Source organism: Electrona antarctica (assembly GCF_951216825.1).
Source record: "Electrona antarctica genome assembly, chromosome: 15".
NCBI classification, from domain to species: domain Eukaryota; kingdom Metazoa; phylum Chordata; class Actinopteri; order Myctophiformes; family Myctophidae; genus Electrona; species Electrona antarctica.
In genome coordinates, this window is record NC_136796.1 from 6368829 (window position 1) to 6387401 (window position 18573).

General features: G+C 42.6%; 1 protein-coding gene across 2 annotated transcripts in view; it reads right to left on the minus strand.

Moving 5' to 3' along the window:
- Positions 1-712: 712 nt before the first annotated feature.
- ndrg1a (N-myc downstream regulated 1a) overlaps positions 713-18573 on the minus strand; it is a 51554-nt gene continuing 33693 nt past the window's right edge. For both annotated transcript variants that reach the window (XM_079521758.1, XM_079521759.1), the window contains 12 exons: positions 18126-18246; positions 16353-16415; positions 15242-15302; positions 14175-14261; positions 12967-13023; positions 12435-12538; positions 8942-9004; positions 8115-8166; positions 6464-6511; positions 5481-5516; positions 4283-4334; positions 713-3651 (listed from right to left, as the gene is read on the minus strand). In XM_079521758.1, the coding sequence (XP_079377884.1) occupies positions 3452-3651; positions 4283-4334; positions 5481-5516; positions 6464-6511; positions 8115-8166; positions 8942-9004; positions 12435-12538; positions 12967-13023; positions 14175-14261; positions 15242-15302; positions 16353-16415; positions 18126-18246 (944 nt within the window). In that variant the 3' untranslated portion in view covers positions 713-3451. The remainder of the gene's footprint in view (positions 3652-4282; positions 4335-5480; positions 5517-6463; positions 6512-8114; positions 8167-8941; positions 9005-12434; positions 12539-12966; positions 13024-14174; positions 14262-15241; positions 15303-16352; positions 16416-18125; positions 18247-18573) is intronic.

Consider the following 18573-nt stretch of genomic DNA (forward strand, 5'->3'; position numbering starts at 1 on the left):
ACCATAATTGCACCTGTCTAATGGGGCAGCAGAGAGTACACTGGACCCAGTGTACTCTCTGCTGCCCCATCTGGCGGAGTCAGGTTATAGCTCTGTAGCCTCTGTAGACATTTTTAAAGCGCAGCTCAAGACTCACTTCTACACACTTGCTTTTAATTGATCTTTTAATTTTTGTTATTCATGTCCTCACTGTATTGCATTACTGCTCTTGTTTTTTTGAATGTTTAATTTTTCCTCCAAAGCACTGAGCTGCATTTCATGTCATGAAAGGTGCTATACAAATACAGTTTTATTATTATTATTATTATTATAGCTCTAATGCCATCGCAAGAGCAGTAAGGCTATGTACCAGAGCTAGCCTGAAGGGATGTGACCATAGGGATGTGACGCTCTAGATTGGTTCAGAAACACACAGCCTTCCGTTTAATTTAGACTGAAACTTCAAAATAAAATGCCATGCCAATTAAAGCCATTGTGCATGTCACCATCCCTGTCACAGGGATGTCAGGCCCTCTCACACCCCTGGCCCTGTCATCTCTGTCACAGTTCTGGCAGAAGGGCCTGATGTGACAGCGCCTGACATCACTGTGACAGGCGGCAGGCCCTGTGACAGCAGGTCAGTTCATGGTCAATGTCATGCCCAATCTGACAACGTATTTCTGGTCAAGGGAACATTACACAATCAAGTAAACAAACAAACAAGGAAGGCGAGTTACAAGTTTTGGGATTTTTTTTATTACAGTTTTTTCTTTTAATAAATACAAACCCTTTTGCTGTTTTTTTAAATGCTTTACTCTAGCATTATTTAGTATTAGGCAGATGTGCACCTTTACAAAGCCATGTTATGTGCTCTTCTACAGAGCTGGCAAGTGTTGTTGTAGTGCAGTGCAAGTCAAAGAGGAGTAGCCTATAAGAGTGTGTGTGTCATGTCAATTATGAATGCTTGCCTTTCACTTATCCACCGTCGTATGACCATGTTTGTGCCAAAAAATCACCGCTCTACAAGCTCACAATATGCAGATTATGCGCCACAGCCCACATATCGTGACTATAGGGTTGGGATCCGGCGGAACGGATCGTTAAGCAATCGTTAAAAGCCTTAAGTATCCATCCCCAACCATAGTCGTTTGTGAGCGTTTGTGTAGAGCGCTAATTCTTTGGCATGCAACACCGTCATGCAGTATAAATTCTGAGAATCTGATAAAAAACGAAGAAGAAAATATAACATTTGTTCCATTGTACTTGATTGCATAGAAATAACTTTTTAAAAGAAAAGAAAAAATATATATGTTTTTGTTCTCATCTAAAAAGGTAGATAAAAGCATACAATGCAAAGCCATTAATTTCTTTTTTTTTTACGATGCATTTTTTGGTTAATGACATGAAGCATCACATTTGCTGGAATGTTCTAAAATATGAAACAAATCTACAATAATTTGATTCCATAAAAAGTCAACATAGCTGCGGCGTTAACTGATGAACATTAGAACTTCGAACTGAACTTCGAACATTGTTAGAATGGAAAAAAGAAATATACATATATAAATGTTCCAGAAGACTCTGCAAAGGGGACATTCAAAGTATCTCCCAAAAACAAACAGAGCCATTACAGGAATAGGACATGATGATACACTTCAATTCTGTTCCCTTAATTTCAAAGAGGAAAAGCAAATTTATGAAAGACAAAAACAAAACAAACCTTTGTTTATTCCAATACCTCCCTATATCTTTTTCTTTTTTTCTCCACGTCTACAAACCTACAAACCTCAATTCAGAACAAATGAGCGTTAATAATCATCGAGAAAAAACAAACAATTACAATGATAACAAAAACAAAAAAAAAGATAAAACAAGTAATTTACAGTCAACATACAGATACAGTATACCGTCTCTGTCGGGTGGAAACCTCATATGTCCAAAACTGTTACTTTTCAGGATTCAAATTAAAAGGTATATTCAGTGATTTGACTTAATTCAAATATCACTTATTTTTTTCTGGATAATCCTCCCTACTATAGAGTGTGCTGACCATATAAGGAGTTCCTCCCTGTCCCCAGTGAGCCCCTGGGGTCAAAAAACCCTAGTTTCAGTTTTGGTGGCGGGTGGCAAAGCCTTCATCCAATCACTATGAGAGGGGCCTTCCTCCAATCATGATCGAGTGGGGGCGGGCCTTGGTTCACATGCTGTTGGCCTGTTGCACTTCCCCCACTGTAGAGCGTGCATGTGCACATTTTGTTACCGGGGCGGACTGGGTGGTTTTCCAAATCACCCAAATCACTGAATGCTCCTTTAAAAAAAGTAGCAGATCGAAAGCTCCAAACACGTCGCGAACAAATCTGCTACTTTTGATGTTTTTGTGTGACGCTGCAGTGTCATCAAGTAGGGAGTTAATTTCCGAAAAAACGAAATAGTTAGAATATGGAGATAAGAACTTTCTGCCCGACAACGATATTTGAAAAAGCTGTGTCAACGTGATCCCCACTATGGACTATATGGGCACGGAGGGGTGGGGGGGGGGGGGGGGGGGGGGGGGTGTAGAGACAGAAGAAAATTATACAAGAGATTAAAACGAGATAAAATGTACAAGCTGGTGTACTTTGTTTTCTCTCTCTCTCTCAAAGCCACTGCTCTCTCCCACATTCTGTGTGTGTGTGTGTGTGTGTGTGTGTGTGTGTGTGTGTGTGTGTGTGTGTCTGTGCTGCGTGGCTGCTGCTAACTAACCAACTCACCTAACCGACCGTGACGGGAGCAAACGAGTTGAGCCCTTTATCTCCAGGATTCGTTTAGGGCCGACACCAACACACAAATTAAGGCCAATTGCTTAAGCACTTCAGTGCTATATTATACTTTGTTGTGCGATGGACAGCGGGCATAGCCGATCTATGAGCTTGTAGTTTTTTTTTTTTTTATTCTTTTTTTTAGATTTATGAAGCGTTTTTTAAAATAACAAACTACAACCGTCCCCAAACTATGGACTCGGGAGTTTAAAGCAGCGAATCCACTGAATGCTTAGGGTTTGATTGTTGACATACTATTCATATTTCTGACAGTGAAAAAACTGTTTCCTGTGTCTGCTGTTTTGACAAAAGAGACTTTAACCTCGTCTATCTCTTTGGCAACCGGGGTACTGTCTGCGTGTCCCTATTGCACTCCATAGTTTGAAAACCGAGCGTGTATTACGTGTTTTTTACGCGCATCGTCTCTCTCTCACGGCGCCTCCACTCAGGCCACATCTGCGTTCTTTCTACGTGCATCTTACAATGTGTGTGTTGGTGTGTCAGGAGTTAGAAGCAGCGCAGCCAAGACCCCCCGAGGGATATGTTTTCCTTTTTTCTTGTTTTGTTTTCCCAAAAAAGGTAACCAGGGTGTTTGTGTTGTGTGTGGTCGCGTGGGTAGGGGTGCTTGGTGAGTGGCGTGTGTTCCCCGCCACAGTGTCCCACTCGCGGACACCCTAACAGGACACCTCGGCGGACTTTGCCACGCTGCCCGTGGCGTCGTGCGTGTGGCTGCGGCTGCGGCCCTCGTTGGTGTGCGAGCGCGAGCGGTTGCCCTCGTTGGTGTGGGAGCGGGAGCGGTTGCCGTCGAAGGAGGCCATGCTGGAGCCGGAGGCCGTGCGCGAGCGCGCCAGTCTGGTCATGCTGGCCGAGGGCACTGCATGGGGAGGAAGAGGATGAAGAGCATGAGGTACTTGACCTATACTTGACTTGACCATGCAGACCCTGCCCTGGTTCTCGCGTTTGTTTTACTTCTTTTTTTTTTCTTGACTTGAAGGTTTCATGTGATTTAGATAAATTGTAAATGGTGCATTTTATATAGCGCCTTTATCCAAGGGGCTTTACATAGATTGTGCATTACATTCACCCATTCACACACATTCACATGGCGGGGGAAACCATGCAAGGCACCAACCTGCACACCGGGAGCAATTAGGGGTTCAGTGTCTTGCTCAAGGACACTTCGACACTAACTCTGGGGGAGCCCGGGATCGAACTGGGAACCTCATACGCCTATCAAAACCACCGTTCTGGTGAAGAAGTGACCACCAAATAGGTGGCCACCTCTTCACCTATATCTGGACTATGAATAGGGCTTTTAGTCCGGGGGGGCTGGAGTACTTAAATCTCACCACCAGGTGGCAGACAAACGTCTCTTTTCACACAGAGTGTGCTTGGTTACGTAACTGTTAAGGCCAAGTCACAGCCAAGTTTAAACACTCACACACATTCCTGGTAGAGGTCAAAGGTTAAGGGCATTGTCTACTGTCGTTTCTTAGCATACTCACTGTATCCCATGCCCTGAACGAAGTACTTGAACGCCTCTGTCAGCTTGGCAGGCTGCGGAAAGACAGAGAGAGAGAGAGATGGAGAGATTCAATGAGTGACACGAGGGACTGATTATGGTATTTGTTTACATATCACTTTGTGCTGGCTTCTCATTAAATAAGTGCGCCCCTGTGACAGCTGCCTCTCTTGTTAATGATGTGCTGCGAAGCAGGGCAGTGAATTAGAACAACACGCCAACTGTGGCTCACGTCTGTTGCCTACTTCCTAATGCTCTTAAGCGGTAGCCTTCTTACAGAACCTAACCCCCCCCCCCCCCCCCCCCCCCCCGGCTACCACTGATTATCTAGCCATTCCCCGGCCCGCTCTAAGACATTATCCACTTCAGCCCTTATTATATACAGTATATATATATATATACATATATCTCGTTGTTGTCTGTCAGAGACCTCTTATCTCCGTATTCAAACTTTTTTTTGTGTGTGCAAATGAAACGCCCCATACTAGTCCAGTAATAATGTAATTTGACCTCTAATTGCAAAAAAAACAAACTCAACTGATTTTGCATCTTCAATATATCCTGGCTAAATTTGGCCATAGCAACTTGCCAAATGTGCTGACATCATCACATTTTGGCAAGTTGCTATGGCCAAATTTAGCCCAATTAGTGTTTTTATGCAAAACTAATGATTGGAATGGATTCAGCATCATGAAAACCCCCTAGTTTGATATGTCACATGTTACTTAAAGCATAAGGAATTTAGAAAATATTGCCTTATAATAGGATGTCAATGGTGGCCATACTGTACAGGCCATTTTCAACACTTTCCCCTCAGACAATTCCAGGCAACTTTTTTTCTGTTATTCAGGATATATTGAAGATGCAAAATCAGCTGAGTTCGGTTTTTTTGCAATTAGTTAGAGGTTGATCCTGTATTTTCCATATTCTCCATATTCAAACTCAAAAGTAGCAGATCTGTTATTTATTTTTTAATTTCCTGAAAAGTAACTTACAGTAACAGTTTTGGCTGTTACTTTTGGAAATGTTTGGGATTTATTTGACTTTTTATTTAATTTTGTAATATATATTAATAATGTTTTGCTTATTTAATCTTTTATTGAAAATCTTCCCCTATAATGACAAAACGTCCAAAACTCATCTCTCTCATTCACACAATTAAAAATACATAATATGCACACCTGGTCAGTCTGGGGCAGTCCACCACAATCGGCCATCTAGGGGTGAAATGGAAAAACAAAAAACAGGTTATTAGCATATTATTTAGCATGTAAAACGACGGACACACGCCATTACCCCCCGTTTACGTTTAACCGGTCCCATTTGCTGGGCCTCCCAGACAGTTAACCCATTTTGTGCGGGAACCCCTTTTGGTGTTAGCATTATGTTATGCTTTAGCTATTGAAAAATAGCAGATCTACAAGCTCATAGTGCGCCACCGAGTGGCGCGCTACGAGCTTGTAGGTCTGCTATTTTTGAAAAATCGTGAAAATGCGGCACAAATCTTTGAAAATGTACAATTTACAATTTAGGCATTTAGCAGACGCTCTTAATCCAGAGCGATTTACATTAAGCAATAACAAAACAAATCACAAAAGCATGGCATACATCACATATATAAAAAGTAGTTATCATGACTCAAGCGTAAACTAAGAATGTAACAGTGGAGTATCTATGTGAACTATACATACTATACTATACTATATTATATATTATACATGTGTACTATAAAGTGCTATGACTACATACAAATGCAATTCTAGTGCTGTCTATGTAACAAGCTATAAGTCTGTTTAAAAATAAACATAAACAATAAACATATATTCTTTCAGAAGACTTATTTTTTTATTTCGACGTCAGGCCTGAATGGGTTAACCTGGATAAAGTGCACCTGCCGAGGCATAACAGGTGGCCCATTTGCGTGGGGTTGTTGTGAAACATTAAAAAGGGTGCCAGAGGCCAACGAAAGCAGGTCAACGGCACCAGATTGTGTCCTCAGAGGGCGCTGGCCAGTGCCTCGTCTGCTGCGAGCTCGTCCCATTCGGGGGTTAATGTGTCACCAGGTAAACGAATGCTGAGCCAACGGAATCTTATCCGATGCCAAGCTCACCGACCGATGCGGCTATTAATACACCCAAGTGAGCCCTAATGGTTCTGTCCTCACCTTGAGCAGTGTGGTCTTTGTTGGGTCCAGCTTGGTGTTGCACTCCACCTGTGGAAAAACAAGAGGAAAAGTGGTTTAAATCTCTAACTTATATAGATAAGTCAAAGACCCCCCCCCAGATTGATATGTATTTGGCTACGGACACCCCCCCCCCCCCCCCCCCCCCCCCCCCCCCCATCCGAAAAGGTTTAGTGCCAGCCAGGTGTCCCCAGAAGAGAGGATTCATGTCAAAAACAATTCAGGATTATTAATATCTATAATATCTAAAATAATCAGATTTTTCATAATCTATCAACAATAGCAGATCTACAAGCTTGTACATGCGCTTGTAGATCTGCTGTTTTTGAACAGCCAACATATAACATAGCAAACATGTTTTATTTGTTCCGTTTTGTTCTGTACCCGTTGCACACCCCTCCGTCCTGGAAGGGGGTCCCTAAAGTTTCCCAAAAGTTTCTAGCCTTTCTTTCCCCATAAGGGATCTTCTTGATTGACTATCAATTAGCATAATATGCATGAACTCAACTAGATAAATATAAGCCCTTTGGGACTGGGTACAATGAACTAAATTCAAGTTCAATTACTGTACGTTGAATGCAGATTGTTGCCATGACCAGTGTTTCTCAACCTCAAATATGCGTCGGAAAATGAATAGCGATGTAAAACATTCACGTTAAAGACGCTATCCTGACCAATTGGTCATGCAGTGTTGGGTGGGGTTACGGCCCTGGAAAACATGACATGGCATGTTGCTTTCTGTTCTCCACCTTCTAGGTCACGTTAAAGTGTTATCCTTGAAATAAATAACAAACCAAAAACACGTCTGACACATGTCAGCTGGGTTAGAGGATGATGAGAAGCACAACCTGGTTGGCGTTAATGATTTTCCTGCGTTGTGCAACATGCACACTTTTAACCACGTAAGCCCTATACACACCCCGTACTTCTTTGTGCAGTCTCTCGAATATAGACCGTTGATTCACACAATCCTCTAGCAACTGATGATTGCATGTGTATACTGTATGTACGATGAATAGCAGCCATTTCGGGAACTTGTTTTTTAATGCGTTGGTCTGTTGGCCCCCGTAAAATCTGAATCCCCCACCCACCCCTGTTTCCCCTCACTGTATATATTTCTTTTCCCTTTTTACCTCCTATGATGATTTCTTTTTGACTATATAGTTGTGATCTACAAGCTTATAGTGCGCCACCGAGTGGCGCACTACGAGCTTGTAGATCTGCTATTTTTGAAAAATCGAAGAACGACGGACATAGAAACATAGCTTTTTCAGACAACTGTCAGGATGTAGAAGACATTTTTAGAATCTGATCTCAGGTCAAAATGGGTTAATAAAATAGATTATAATTTTTTGCCTACGTTACGGAGTAAGTCATTAAGTAAATTGGCAGGTTTAATCCTTTCCTCGCTTTTGGTGAACTGATTAAGAAATATCATATAGTTTTGTTTTGGATCAGTTAAAAAATGTTCCTGAAAAACGTAAAAAAAATAAATGACATAGGCCATTAGTTTAAGAAGGTGACGATAATTGCAATGATTTAATCGTCAAGTAAAATGCCATAATCGTGACAACCCCCCTTAGAAATGCTCCCAAAGAGGGGCGTCGCCCCATGGGGGAGGGGCTGAACTCACCACAGCTTCCACGGCAGGAGAGCTGTCTCCAACCACCAGCAGGGACGTACACCTGCAAAACACACATTTATTTATGTCCACACAACGAAGATTCATACAAGGACAATTAGTACAGGTGCAGTAAGGTTACATTTACAACAGCGGTTCCCAAAGGGGGGTACCCGAAATAATTCCCAGATTTTCGTTTATCTACGTGGTCATTTCTGCCAAGTTGTTGTTCATTGTGTTTCTCCCATGTTTGCCTTGGGCCAATAGCTGACATGATTACTAAAACTACAACATCAGTCAACCTGTCGTGACCCCAAACAGTAACAGCAGGACGCATGCTGCAGAAACAACAAAAAGACTCAGGACACTTGAAAGGTTTCTGTGGCCGCTTCAGATTAGGGGGTACCTGGAAAAATGTCTACCCCAAAAGGGGTACCTGGTCCAAAAAAGTTTGGGAACCCCTGATTTACAAAACCATGGCACGTGTTTTTCATGGTACAATAGGAATATCACTCAGTACCCCATCTATGGGTGATAACTAGCAGCGTCTCCGCCATATGTGGCGGTTGCCAATTATAGCAGGAATACCACAATACTTTACCAGCCTCACCAGTTAGAAACACTGCCGCTGGTCAAACATTACGACCATGTGTGGTTTTGTCTTTCAAGTTGTCTTTTCAACTTGTCTTTTCAAGCTCATAGCACGCCACTCGGTGGCACTTGTAGGTCTGCTATTTTTGAAAAATCGAAGAACCACTGACATAGAAACATAGCTTTTTCAGAAAACTGTCAGGATGTAGAAGACATTTTTAGAATCTGATCTCAGGTCAACAACTTACTTGAGCGTTCTGACGTTAACGTTGCTTCCGGGGATGGGCCTCTCGATTTCCAGATCTCTCCGGCTGCGGAGAGGAATACAAAAGAAGGATGTGCCGTCAACTGGCTGTCCCGTGAGCTGAAGTTAGTGTGGCCGATGCTGTTCAATGGAGTGATATATGTCAACACAGCCGCTATGTTGGGCCCGGAAAGCTGTGACTCCCATTTCACGCAGGGTGTCAATTGACCTTATGCACACCACTGCCATCTTGCCAGCAATGTGCTAACTAGGTGCAACTTCCCATTGACGGCCCATTCATCCAAACAGAAAAGTCCTATCTGATGGTATTAAACAACGTCAAACTCACCAACATTGCAGCTGTACGAAAAGCTTGAATTATCCTCTTACAATCTGCAAAGTGTTTGTTTCATAAGAATCCACCGTAGGCATGTTATGAGCTACTTCCTCTCAAGGAATTCCTTGCAGATGATTATTTTAATCGTGTCAGAGTTTGGAAGCACTCGTTATCAGTAAGGCAACCTCCTGCTGCTTCTTGCATTATGTGCAAATTCAAAACAGGTGGTACGCGTGGGCTGTTGAGAACAGAAAAAAATCACCTGCAAGGAATTTCATGACAGAAAGGAGCTCATAACATGTCTACAGTGGATTTTTATGAAACAAACACACTGCAGATAGAAAGAGGATAATTCAAGCTTTTCGTACAGCTGCAATGTTAGTGAGTTTGACGTTGTTTTATACAATTAGATAGAACATTTCTGTTTAGAAGTTGCACCTAGTTAGCACCTTGCTGTCAAGATGGCAGCCGTGTGCATAAGGTCAATTGAAGCAGGAGGTCTTGACATAAATTAAAATCATCAATAACTCACAGAATCTTTAATTACACAACAGATCGTTTCGAGGAAGCAATCTGATTGGTTGAAACAGCCATCTAGCCGTGCTTCAAACGAGCATGATGGAAGTGGAACGCCTAATCAAAACAGTTTGTTGTTTCTGGATTGGTTTAGGTTTCTGGATTGGTTTAGGTCGTATGTCACTGGGAGAAGCTTCACCGTCAGCACCGGTGGCTTAATGTCATCCTCTGCCCCCCTCCCCTATGGGGTGCCCCAGGGCTCAATCCTTGGGCCCATTCTCTTTGCACTTTATTTACTCCCCCTAGGGTCGATTTTACGCAAACATGGTATGTCCTTCCATTTTTATGCTGACGACTCCCAAATCTACCTCCCCATCAAGCGAGACAGTACCACCCCTCCACGCCAACTCCTGGAATGTCTGGATGACATTAAAGCCTGGTTGGCCTTAAATTTTTTAAATTTGAATGAGAGCAAAACAGAAATTATAATTTTTAAACCCAGTCTTGCTGCAAATATGTCCAAAGTGGACCTCGGCCCCCTGGCACAATATATTAAACCCACCGTAACCAACCTTGGTGTAAGAATGGACAGTGACTTTTTAATGGATAAGCAGGTGAATTTAGTTTTAAAATCAGCTTTTTTCCAGCTCAGGATTTTATCTAAGGTGAAGCCTTTTTTAACTTTTTTAGATTTTGAAAAAGTCATACATGCTTTTATCACTACCCGCCTGGATTACTGCAATGCACTTTATGTTGGGGCTAGCCAGGGCTGCATTTATAGATTGCAACTAGTGCCTTCTGACAGGCACAAGAAGGCGTGACCACATTTCCCCCATTTTAGCTTCACTGCACTGGCTCCCTGTATGTTTTAGGATCAAGTTTAAGATTTTATTGTTTGTTTGTAAATCCCTTAATGGGCTAGCACCTCCCTATATTTCAGATCTTTTAAAATTGTATGTCCCAGAAAGATCATTGAGATCAGAAAACAAGTTTCTGCTGGAGGTCCCAAAGTCCAAACTGAGACTTAGGGGAGATCGTGCCTTTTCTATAGCTGCCCCTAAACTTTGGAATGAACTCCCCCTTTTAGTAAAACTGTCCCCCTCTATCCCTATTTTTAAATCCCGTCTTAAAACACTTTTTTATTCCCAAGCTTTTACCCCAGAGTGAGATATTAATTTTTATTTTTTGGTTTTATTGATTGTTTTGTTTTTCTCTATAATATGTTTTTGACGATTTTGTGCACTTTTATTTTTGTTATGTTATGTAAAGCACTTTGGTCAACTCTGTTGTTTTTAAATGTGCTATATAAATAAAGTTGGATTGGATTGGATTGGATTTCTTGGGACATCTGTGGTCATAGTGGCTACATCTGTCATTAAAAAAATAAGATTTTCTTTTGCGCGAATATCTTAGTTTAAGGGTAACTGTTGTTCTGCACTGCCTTTCAAATCCACAACCTTTGGTGTGTTTCTACTAGGCCGGGCAGGGGAGCTTTGGTGTGTTTCTACTATAGGCCGGGCAGGGGAGCGTTTGGTGTGTTTCTACTATAGGCCGGGCAGGGGAGCGTTTGGTGTGTTTCTACTATAGGCCGGGCAGGGGAGCGTTTGGTGTGTTTCTACTATAGGCCGGGCAGGGGAGCGTTTGGTGTGTTTCTACTATGCCGGGCAGGGGAGCGTTTGGTGTGTTTCTACTATAGGCCGGGTAGGGGAGCGTTTGGTGTGTTTCTACTAGGCCGGACAGGTGAGCGTTTGGTGTGTTTCTACTAGGCCGGACAGGGGAGCGTTTGGTGTGTTTCTACTAGGCCGGGCAGGGGAGCGTTTGGTGTGTTTCTACTATAGGCCGGGCAGGGGAGCGTTTGGTGTGTTTCTACTATAGGCCGGGCAGGGGAGCGTTTGGTGTGTTTCTACTATAGGCCGGGCAGGGGAGCTTTGGTGTGTTTCTACTAGGCCGGGCAGGGGAGCTTTGGTGTGTTTCTACTAGGCCGGGCAGGGGAGCGTTTGGTGTGTTTCTACTATGCCGGGCAGGGGAGCTTTGGTGTGTTTCTACTAGGCCGGGCAGGGGAGCGTTTGGTGTGTTTCTACTAGGCCGGACAGGGGGGCGTTTGGTGTGTTTCTACTAGGCCGGACAGGGGAGCATTTGGTGTGTTTCTACTAGGCCTGGGCAGGGGAGCGTTTGGTGTGTTTCTACTAGGCCGGACAGGGGAGCGTTTGGTGTGTTTCTACTAGGCCGGGCAGGGGAGCGTTTGGTGTGTTTCTACTAGGCCGGGCAGGGGAGCGTTTGGTGTGTTTCTACTAGGCCGGGCAGGGGAGCGTTTGGTGTGTTTCTACTAGGCCGGGCAGGGGAGCGTTTGGTGTGTTTCTACTAGGCCGGGCAGGGGAGCGTTTGGTGTGTTTCTACTAGGCCGGGCAGGGGAGCGTTTGGTGTGTTTCTACTAGGCCTGGGCAGGGGAGCGTTTGGTGTGTTTCTACTAGGCCGGACAGGGGAGCGTTTGGTGTGTTTCTACTAGGCCGGGCAGGGGAGCGTTTGGTGTGTTTCTACTAGGCCGGGCAGGGGAGCGTTTGGTGTGTTTCTACTAGGCCGGACAGGGGAGCGTTTGGTGTGTTTCTACTAGGCCGGACAGGGGAGCGTTTGGTGCGTTCTATACCTGCTGTAGGACTTGACAAAGAGCTGCAGGTTGAACTGGTTCATTCCGTTCAGAATGTGGTGGCGGTAGGTCAGGATCATGTCGGGGTTGTTCTGTTGTTCTTCCTGTTAAGACGTGGACAAAACAATGATAACAACAATGAGCTTTATTTATATAGTATGGCTTCATACACAGACATGCAGCTTAAAGTGCTGCACAATGCATGCAAAAGAAATCTAGAAACAGAAAAATCAAAGGCAACACAGACTACAAATCTAAAACAGATGAATACATAAGCAACATCAAGCTGCTGAACGATCTCATAAGATGTTGTTAAACGCGTTAAAAGTTAAAAAGGCGGGGTTCTTAAGTTCCACCGCGACCCAAAGGCCAGCAGGGCAACAGCCTCCTGCCCTGTGCGTGTGGCTGGCCTCTGCTAGACTGGATTACTAACAGTTGTACAGGATTATTGCATGTCCACCTGATGGGATTTAGGTAGAAATCTGCAAAAGTCTCACATGAAGTCCTAGTCTCTCTCTCTGAATGAACGTACCTTTCCAAAGAGGTGACTGATGATCATGTCAGGCAAAGCGTGGGCCCAGCCAGTCATCTGCAATGATGACATTCACACATGCACGTTAGACCATCATGCGGCATTCACAACACACACACATTTGATGATCATGAGGCATTTTTCTCTTTTTTAAAAAACAGAAGAAAGTCTTGATGAAGGTCCCGCAGAAGAATTATACGTTATACTACTATATTGTTTTTATGGTTATAACTTATATAGTACTTAACTCATTTACCGCCGACACCCCCATCTGGTGTCTGAATTGTGTACTTTAGGGCCGCCAGCCAGTCATTTAATATGGCGAGAACTTTAGTTTGAAAGCGGTTTCACTCGGAAGCAGAGAGTCAGATAGTCAATAATTGTAAATGTAACGGGTCCCACGATTGTTATTTAATTCACCCAAAACATACATTTGGGGGGGGGTTTCATCACACCGCAACCAGAGTGTTACGAGCGCATACAGTGAAGGGACTTTCTCTTTTTTTTTAAACCAACGCTGACCTTCAGGTTTGAACGCACCTTCAGTCCCCAAGCCTGCCTTTAGCCATACTGATAAGTAACGTGGATTCACTCTCGCTTCCTCCCCGATTGCCATGTTCGAACGTCACTCGATATCACTTCAAACCAAACGCGGGTGAAACAGCGCAGGCATTGTGGTGGTGGGGGGGGGGGGGGGTAGGTGGCAGACATGCAGCTGAAAGCCAGGCGACGCGCGGTTACGGATGGCCATGTCCTGTCTGAAGTAGTCAAGGCCAAGGACAATGTTACAATAGCCTACTGCATCGAATGTGATAAAATGAACAGCAGCATCGCCTCGATTATCTGTCGTGTGTGTGTGTGCGTGTCTCAGCCACACAGAGATGTATTTATGTGAGTCCCAGGAATACACAGACCCGCCCCAGGTAATGCTCCGCAGACCACTTGCCTAATAATATTAACTTTGTGCCCTTCCCAAGCTCATTCGTTTCCTAATTTGGTGTTCATATATTAGAACAGGTAAGGACTAGCATCTATAAATGCATCAAGTCTCTCTGTGTGTGTGTGTACGTCTGTAATCCACGTTTGAAACCGCCACAAAAGGCCTCTGCCCAGGCTCTGGACAGAGGCCCTAGATCTCCATATATGGAGCTGGGCCTATTCTGACATCACATGTTCTGACATCTGCATAGACTCCATATGTTCTGTACCTTGTGTGCTGCCCAGTCCATCCAGCCCTCAGCACATGGGTTGATGTTGATCAGCATGACACCGGTCACCATGGCAGGATAGTCCAACTATGACACACATTTAATATATTTGATTAATTCATTTATATTCAAATACAAACTTGTAAATAATCAAACTGTATATCGTTGCTGTCAGGCAGAATCCTCTTATCTCCATAATCTAACTTTTTGTGGGGTTTTTTTCTTTTCTGTAAATTATCGCCCAACTGCTGTGGTTTTCAACCAGTGGTCCTTGAGCTAAATGATGGAGTGTTGGAGTTGGACCCTTATTAGATCTTTAACTCTTGAGAATGCAAATAGACCCGTACGGGTCCATTTGGTTTCATTTTACTCTCTCAAGACGTTAAATTATTGTTAAACATCTGCATTACTTCAATTACAAGAAATATACACAATTAGAGAATGTAAAATAATTGTTATTTTGATCAACGTTTGCCAAAAGCATGGAATTGTAGACAAAATCTTATGCAACGACAAAAAGCATTCTTTAGTTTTGTGTCTGAGGGCAAAATCTTATGAAATGATGGTTTGTGACTCAAATGCCAAATAAATAATGGGCCTTGATATGAAAAGGGTTGAAAACCACTGCCCTACGTCACGCTATCTGCTACATTTGACGCTTTTGAATTTGAATCATGAAAAGTAACAGTTTTGGACGTCATTTATAGGGTTTCCACCCAACACGGAGAGATGATATGTATTTTCTAGTAATCTTAGCAAGGATGTGCTTCAACACGAATTACTCAGCCTAATATGCACGATATGAATGACACGGAAGGCTTCAAGAAACAGGGTCGAAAAGTTATGTCTTCGTCAGGTCCGTGTCAACAAAGCGGGTCTACCCACTGAGTTCAATGTTAGTGTTGAGCCCTGGCAAAACATTCCAGCAGGATAAAGCAATGGGGAGCATGACGAGGTCAAAGTCAGCCACTAAGTTATGCACACATTCAGTGACCTCTGATAATCCCACTTTGATTAAAGACCCTTAATTATTCAGCTTGATTGAGAAGTCATTATTTTTCACTCACAGCGAATCTGGTCAAAATGTAGGACCCAGCTCCACTGCCGATTCCAATGACACTCTTAATGCTGGGGTACACAGGGAATGAACAAAATAATAAGTCATTAATGACAGGATCCTCCTAGTAGGATGTGCAAAGGAATAACTAAAAAGCTATTTTAAAGTCTGAACCGTGAAAGCTATGCAAAGCTACAGCCAGTTCATTTACAATTTAGGACTCTTTTATCTAGCCTGGTTGACCACGTACTTCACGTACATTCAGAAAGGAATGAAATGTTTTCAAGGGTGAGTGGTTAACCAGGCTAGCTTTTATCCAGAGCAACTTACAATAAGCAAATCAAATTAGATACAACGTAGTGCCTCAATAAACTCAGTCTAAAACAATATACTATCAAAAAATAATAATCTGTACATTTAAACTATAGGATAGGAGGACAATTTACAATTTACAATTTAGGCATTTAGCAGAACTTAGCAGAAATTAAGCAAGAACAAAAAGCATGGGAATACATCACATATATAAACAGCATTTATCAAGAAACATGCGTAAGCTAAGAACGTAACTAGAACATATCTATATATAATGACACTATACATATAAGCTATACATATATATTATACTATGCTGTACTGTTATTGTGCTGTCTACATGACATGCTATAAGTCTGTTTCAAATGCTATCTAAGTCTAAAAAAGTGCTGTCTAAGGGGGTAGGGTAAGTGCTATGGGCCATGGTGGAGTCTGAAAAGGTGGGTTTTCAAACTACAGGACACCAGGCAAACAATGAACCCGGCATCTGTCCAAATAACATGCCATCCAAATTACATTTGAACCTTTTGCACAAGTCTGCATGCACGGTGGTCAAGACTAGATCTAGTTGAGCCTGTGCTACAGGCTCAACCTTTGCTTTTATGACATTTCTGAGACCATTCATGTTCTTTAATCTTAAACTAACTAATATAATAATAATAATAATCTTAAAATAACTACAGTATAACTAATAACCAAGAATATAAGATCTACAAGCAGAAGACATGTTGCTCACTTCTCTATGGAATCCAAATTAATGACGCGACTGAGAACTTTAAATTCATGAGTTAATGTCAGGGCAAACCTACCCAAAATGCTTCAGGACATGGGGAAGGGTCTCGGAAACCTGGTCCATAGATGGGTACTCATATCTGGAAGGAGGGGGACAAAATAATACATATTCAGAGACAAGAAATAATACATATTCAGAAACACAGAGAGAAATGTAATCCGTCGCCAAGGGTCTATATCAGCGTTTCCCAAACAGTGGGTTGTTGTTCCAACATTTTTCAAAAGTACTTCATAAATAAAATGAAAATAATTCCATAATTGAAAAAAAATAATAACAAAGTTAGGAAGTAGTGAAAATAGTAGATCTACAAGCTCACAAAGCGGTCCGAAGCAACCCGTTGTGAGCTTGTAGATCTGCTATTTTCAGTGGTTTGGGTCGCTGGCAAACAAGTCATTTCTCTTTTGGGTCTTGAGCTAAAAAGAACGTTTGGGAACCACTGTTCCTTATGGTCCAATATTGGCCAGGTGTAGCAGGCCTTTGTCCCAGTGGCATGGAAACAAAGTTCTGCCATCACAGCAGCACTCATTGAGACAATGAGAAAGTACTTTATCGTCTGTGCCCTTGCCAGTGGGCAAAGTGTGACTCAAGTGTTGATTTTGATGGCAAATTTTGATTGAGTTCTAGTCATAGTCTTTTGAATAACATTCCATTTTAGTCTAGTAGCCAGCCCATAGAGCCCCATTGTGAACCCGGACATGTTGAGTACAAGGTTTTATGTTAGAAATGTTTAGTATGGATCCCCAGCATGTAGAAACTGCCGGATGCTGCATAACTTGCATATGTTGAGCAATTTTCATAATTGGCATAATATGTGACCATACCATTAACAACCTATAGAAGGCAAAATATTCAAAATGTAATCATGCTTTATGTAGCATGTGCCATGTCAAACTAGGGGGTTTTCATGATGCTGAATCCATTCCAAGCATTAGTTTTGCAAAAAAACACTCATTGGGCTAAAAACGGCCAATGCCGTCATCACAAATTGATGATGTCAGCACATTTGGGCAAGTGGGCATGGCCGTTTTAAGCCCAATGAGTGGAAACTAACTGGAAACTAAATGAAAACTAAAGACAAAATATATTGACAATTTCGTCAACAAATAAAAACTAGACTAAAATGTTAGGAAGGGACTAGTGGACCAAGATCCAGTGTAAGTGAAAGACACAAGTAATTTTACACTTGGTTGCATGCTGAAAATAGCCGATCTACAAGCTTGTAGATCGGCTAATTTCAGCAATTGTAAAATTAGCCATTACGATGCCATCAAGGCCCGCCAAAATATATTTAGTCTCTAGACTAAAATCTTGTGATATTTTGTTGACTAAAAGACGCTCATCCGTCACTCCACACAAAAAAATCCTTCAAAATAAGGGTCTTCACTGAGAAAAAAACTAACTAAAACACTGAGTGGCGGAAGAATGAATGAATGAATGAATGAATGAATGAATGAATGAATACCCAGCAGTGAATGTGTTAAAATGTTTGGAAAAAATATAAAACTTTCTGGGCATCAAAAAGGCCACTCAAAACAAAAGGCAGCATGAAAAACATTAGGCTTACCGTATGTACTGTATCCCAGCATGCATCAATCCATCCCCTCCACCCCCCCACCCCCCTCTCCTCTCATCCCCCAGGGATCATCACCCAGTGATTATTCACCTGTTTACCTTCTTGAGAGCATAAGCCTCAGCATTAGCTTAGCTTAGCCTACATTATATCTCATCCGTTGTATTACTTAATGTTTGTGTGCGTGCGTGTGTGTGTGCGTCGGTGTGTCTCTCTCACCCGGTGGAGAAGGTGCTGGCGCCCTCCTGCTGGCCAGGCGCGTCCACGTGGCAGACGGCAAAGTGCTGCATGATCTCCTGCATGTCCTCGTGGCCGAAAAAGGCTTCCCAGCACGTCTTGTCTGGAAACAAACAAAATGGGAAATTAAGCCGTTTAGACCCGAGGAGTTTAGACTGCTGTGTCATCGTCGTAGCTTTTAAACACTTTAACCATTATTTTAAACTTTTAGATAAATATAGCAGATCTACAAGCTCATAACGCAAGCTACGAGCTTATCCCCCCCCCATCCCTTGCTCATCCTTTTATCCATCCCTTTCATCCTTTTTAACCTAGCACTGATCTTGTACTTGTTTTGCTTGTACTTGTTTTGTTTGTTTCTTAGTCTTTTATGTAAAGCGCTTTGGGTATTTAGAAAAGCGCTATATACATTTGAGCTGCTTATATATAT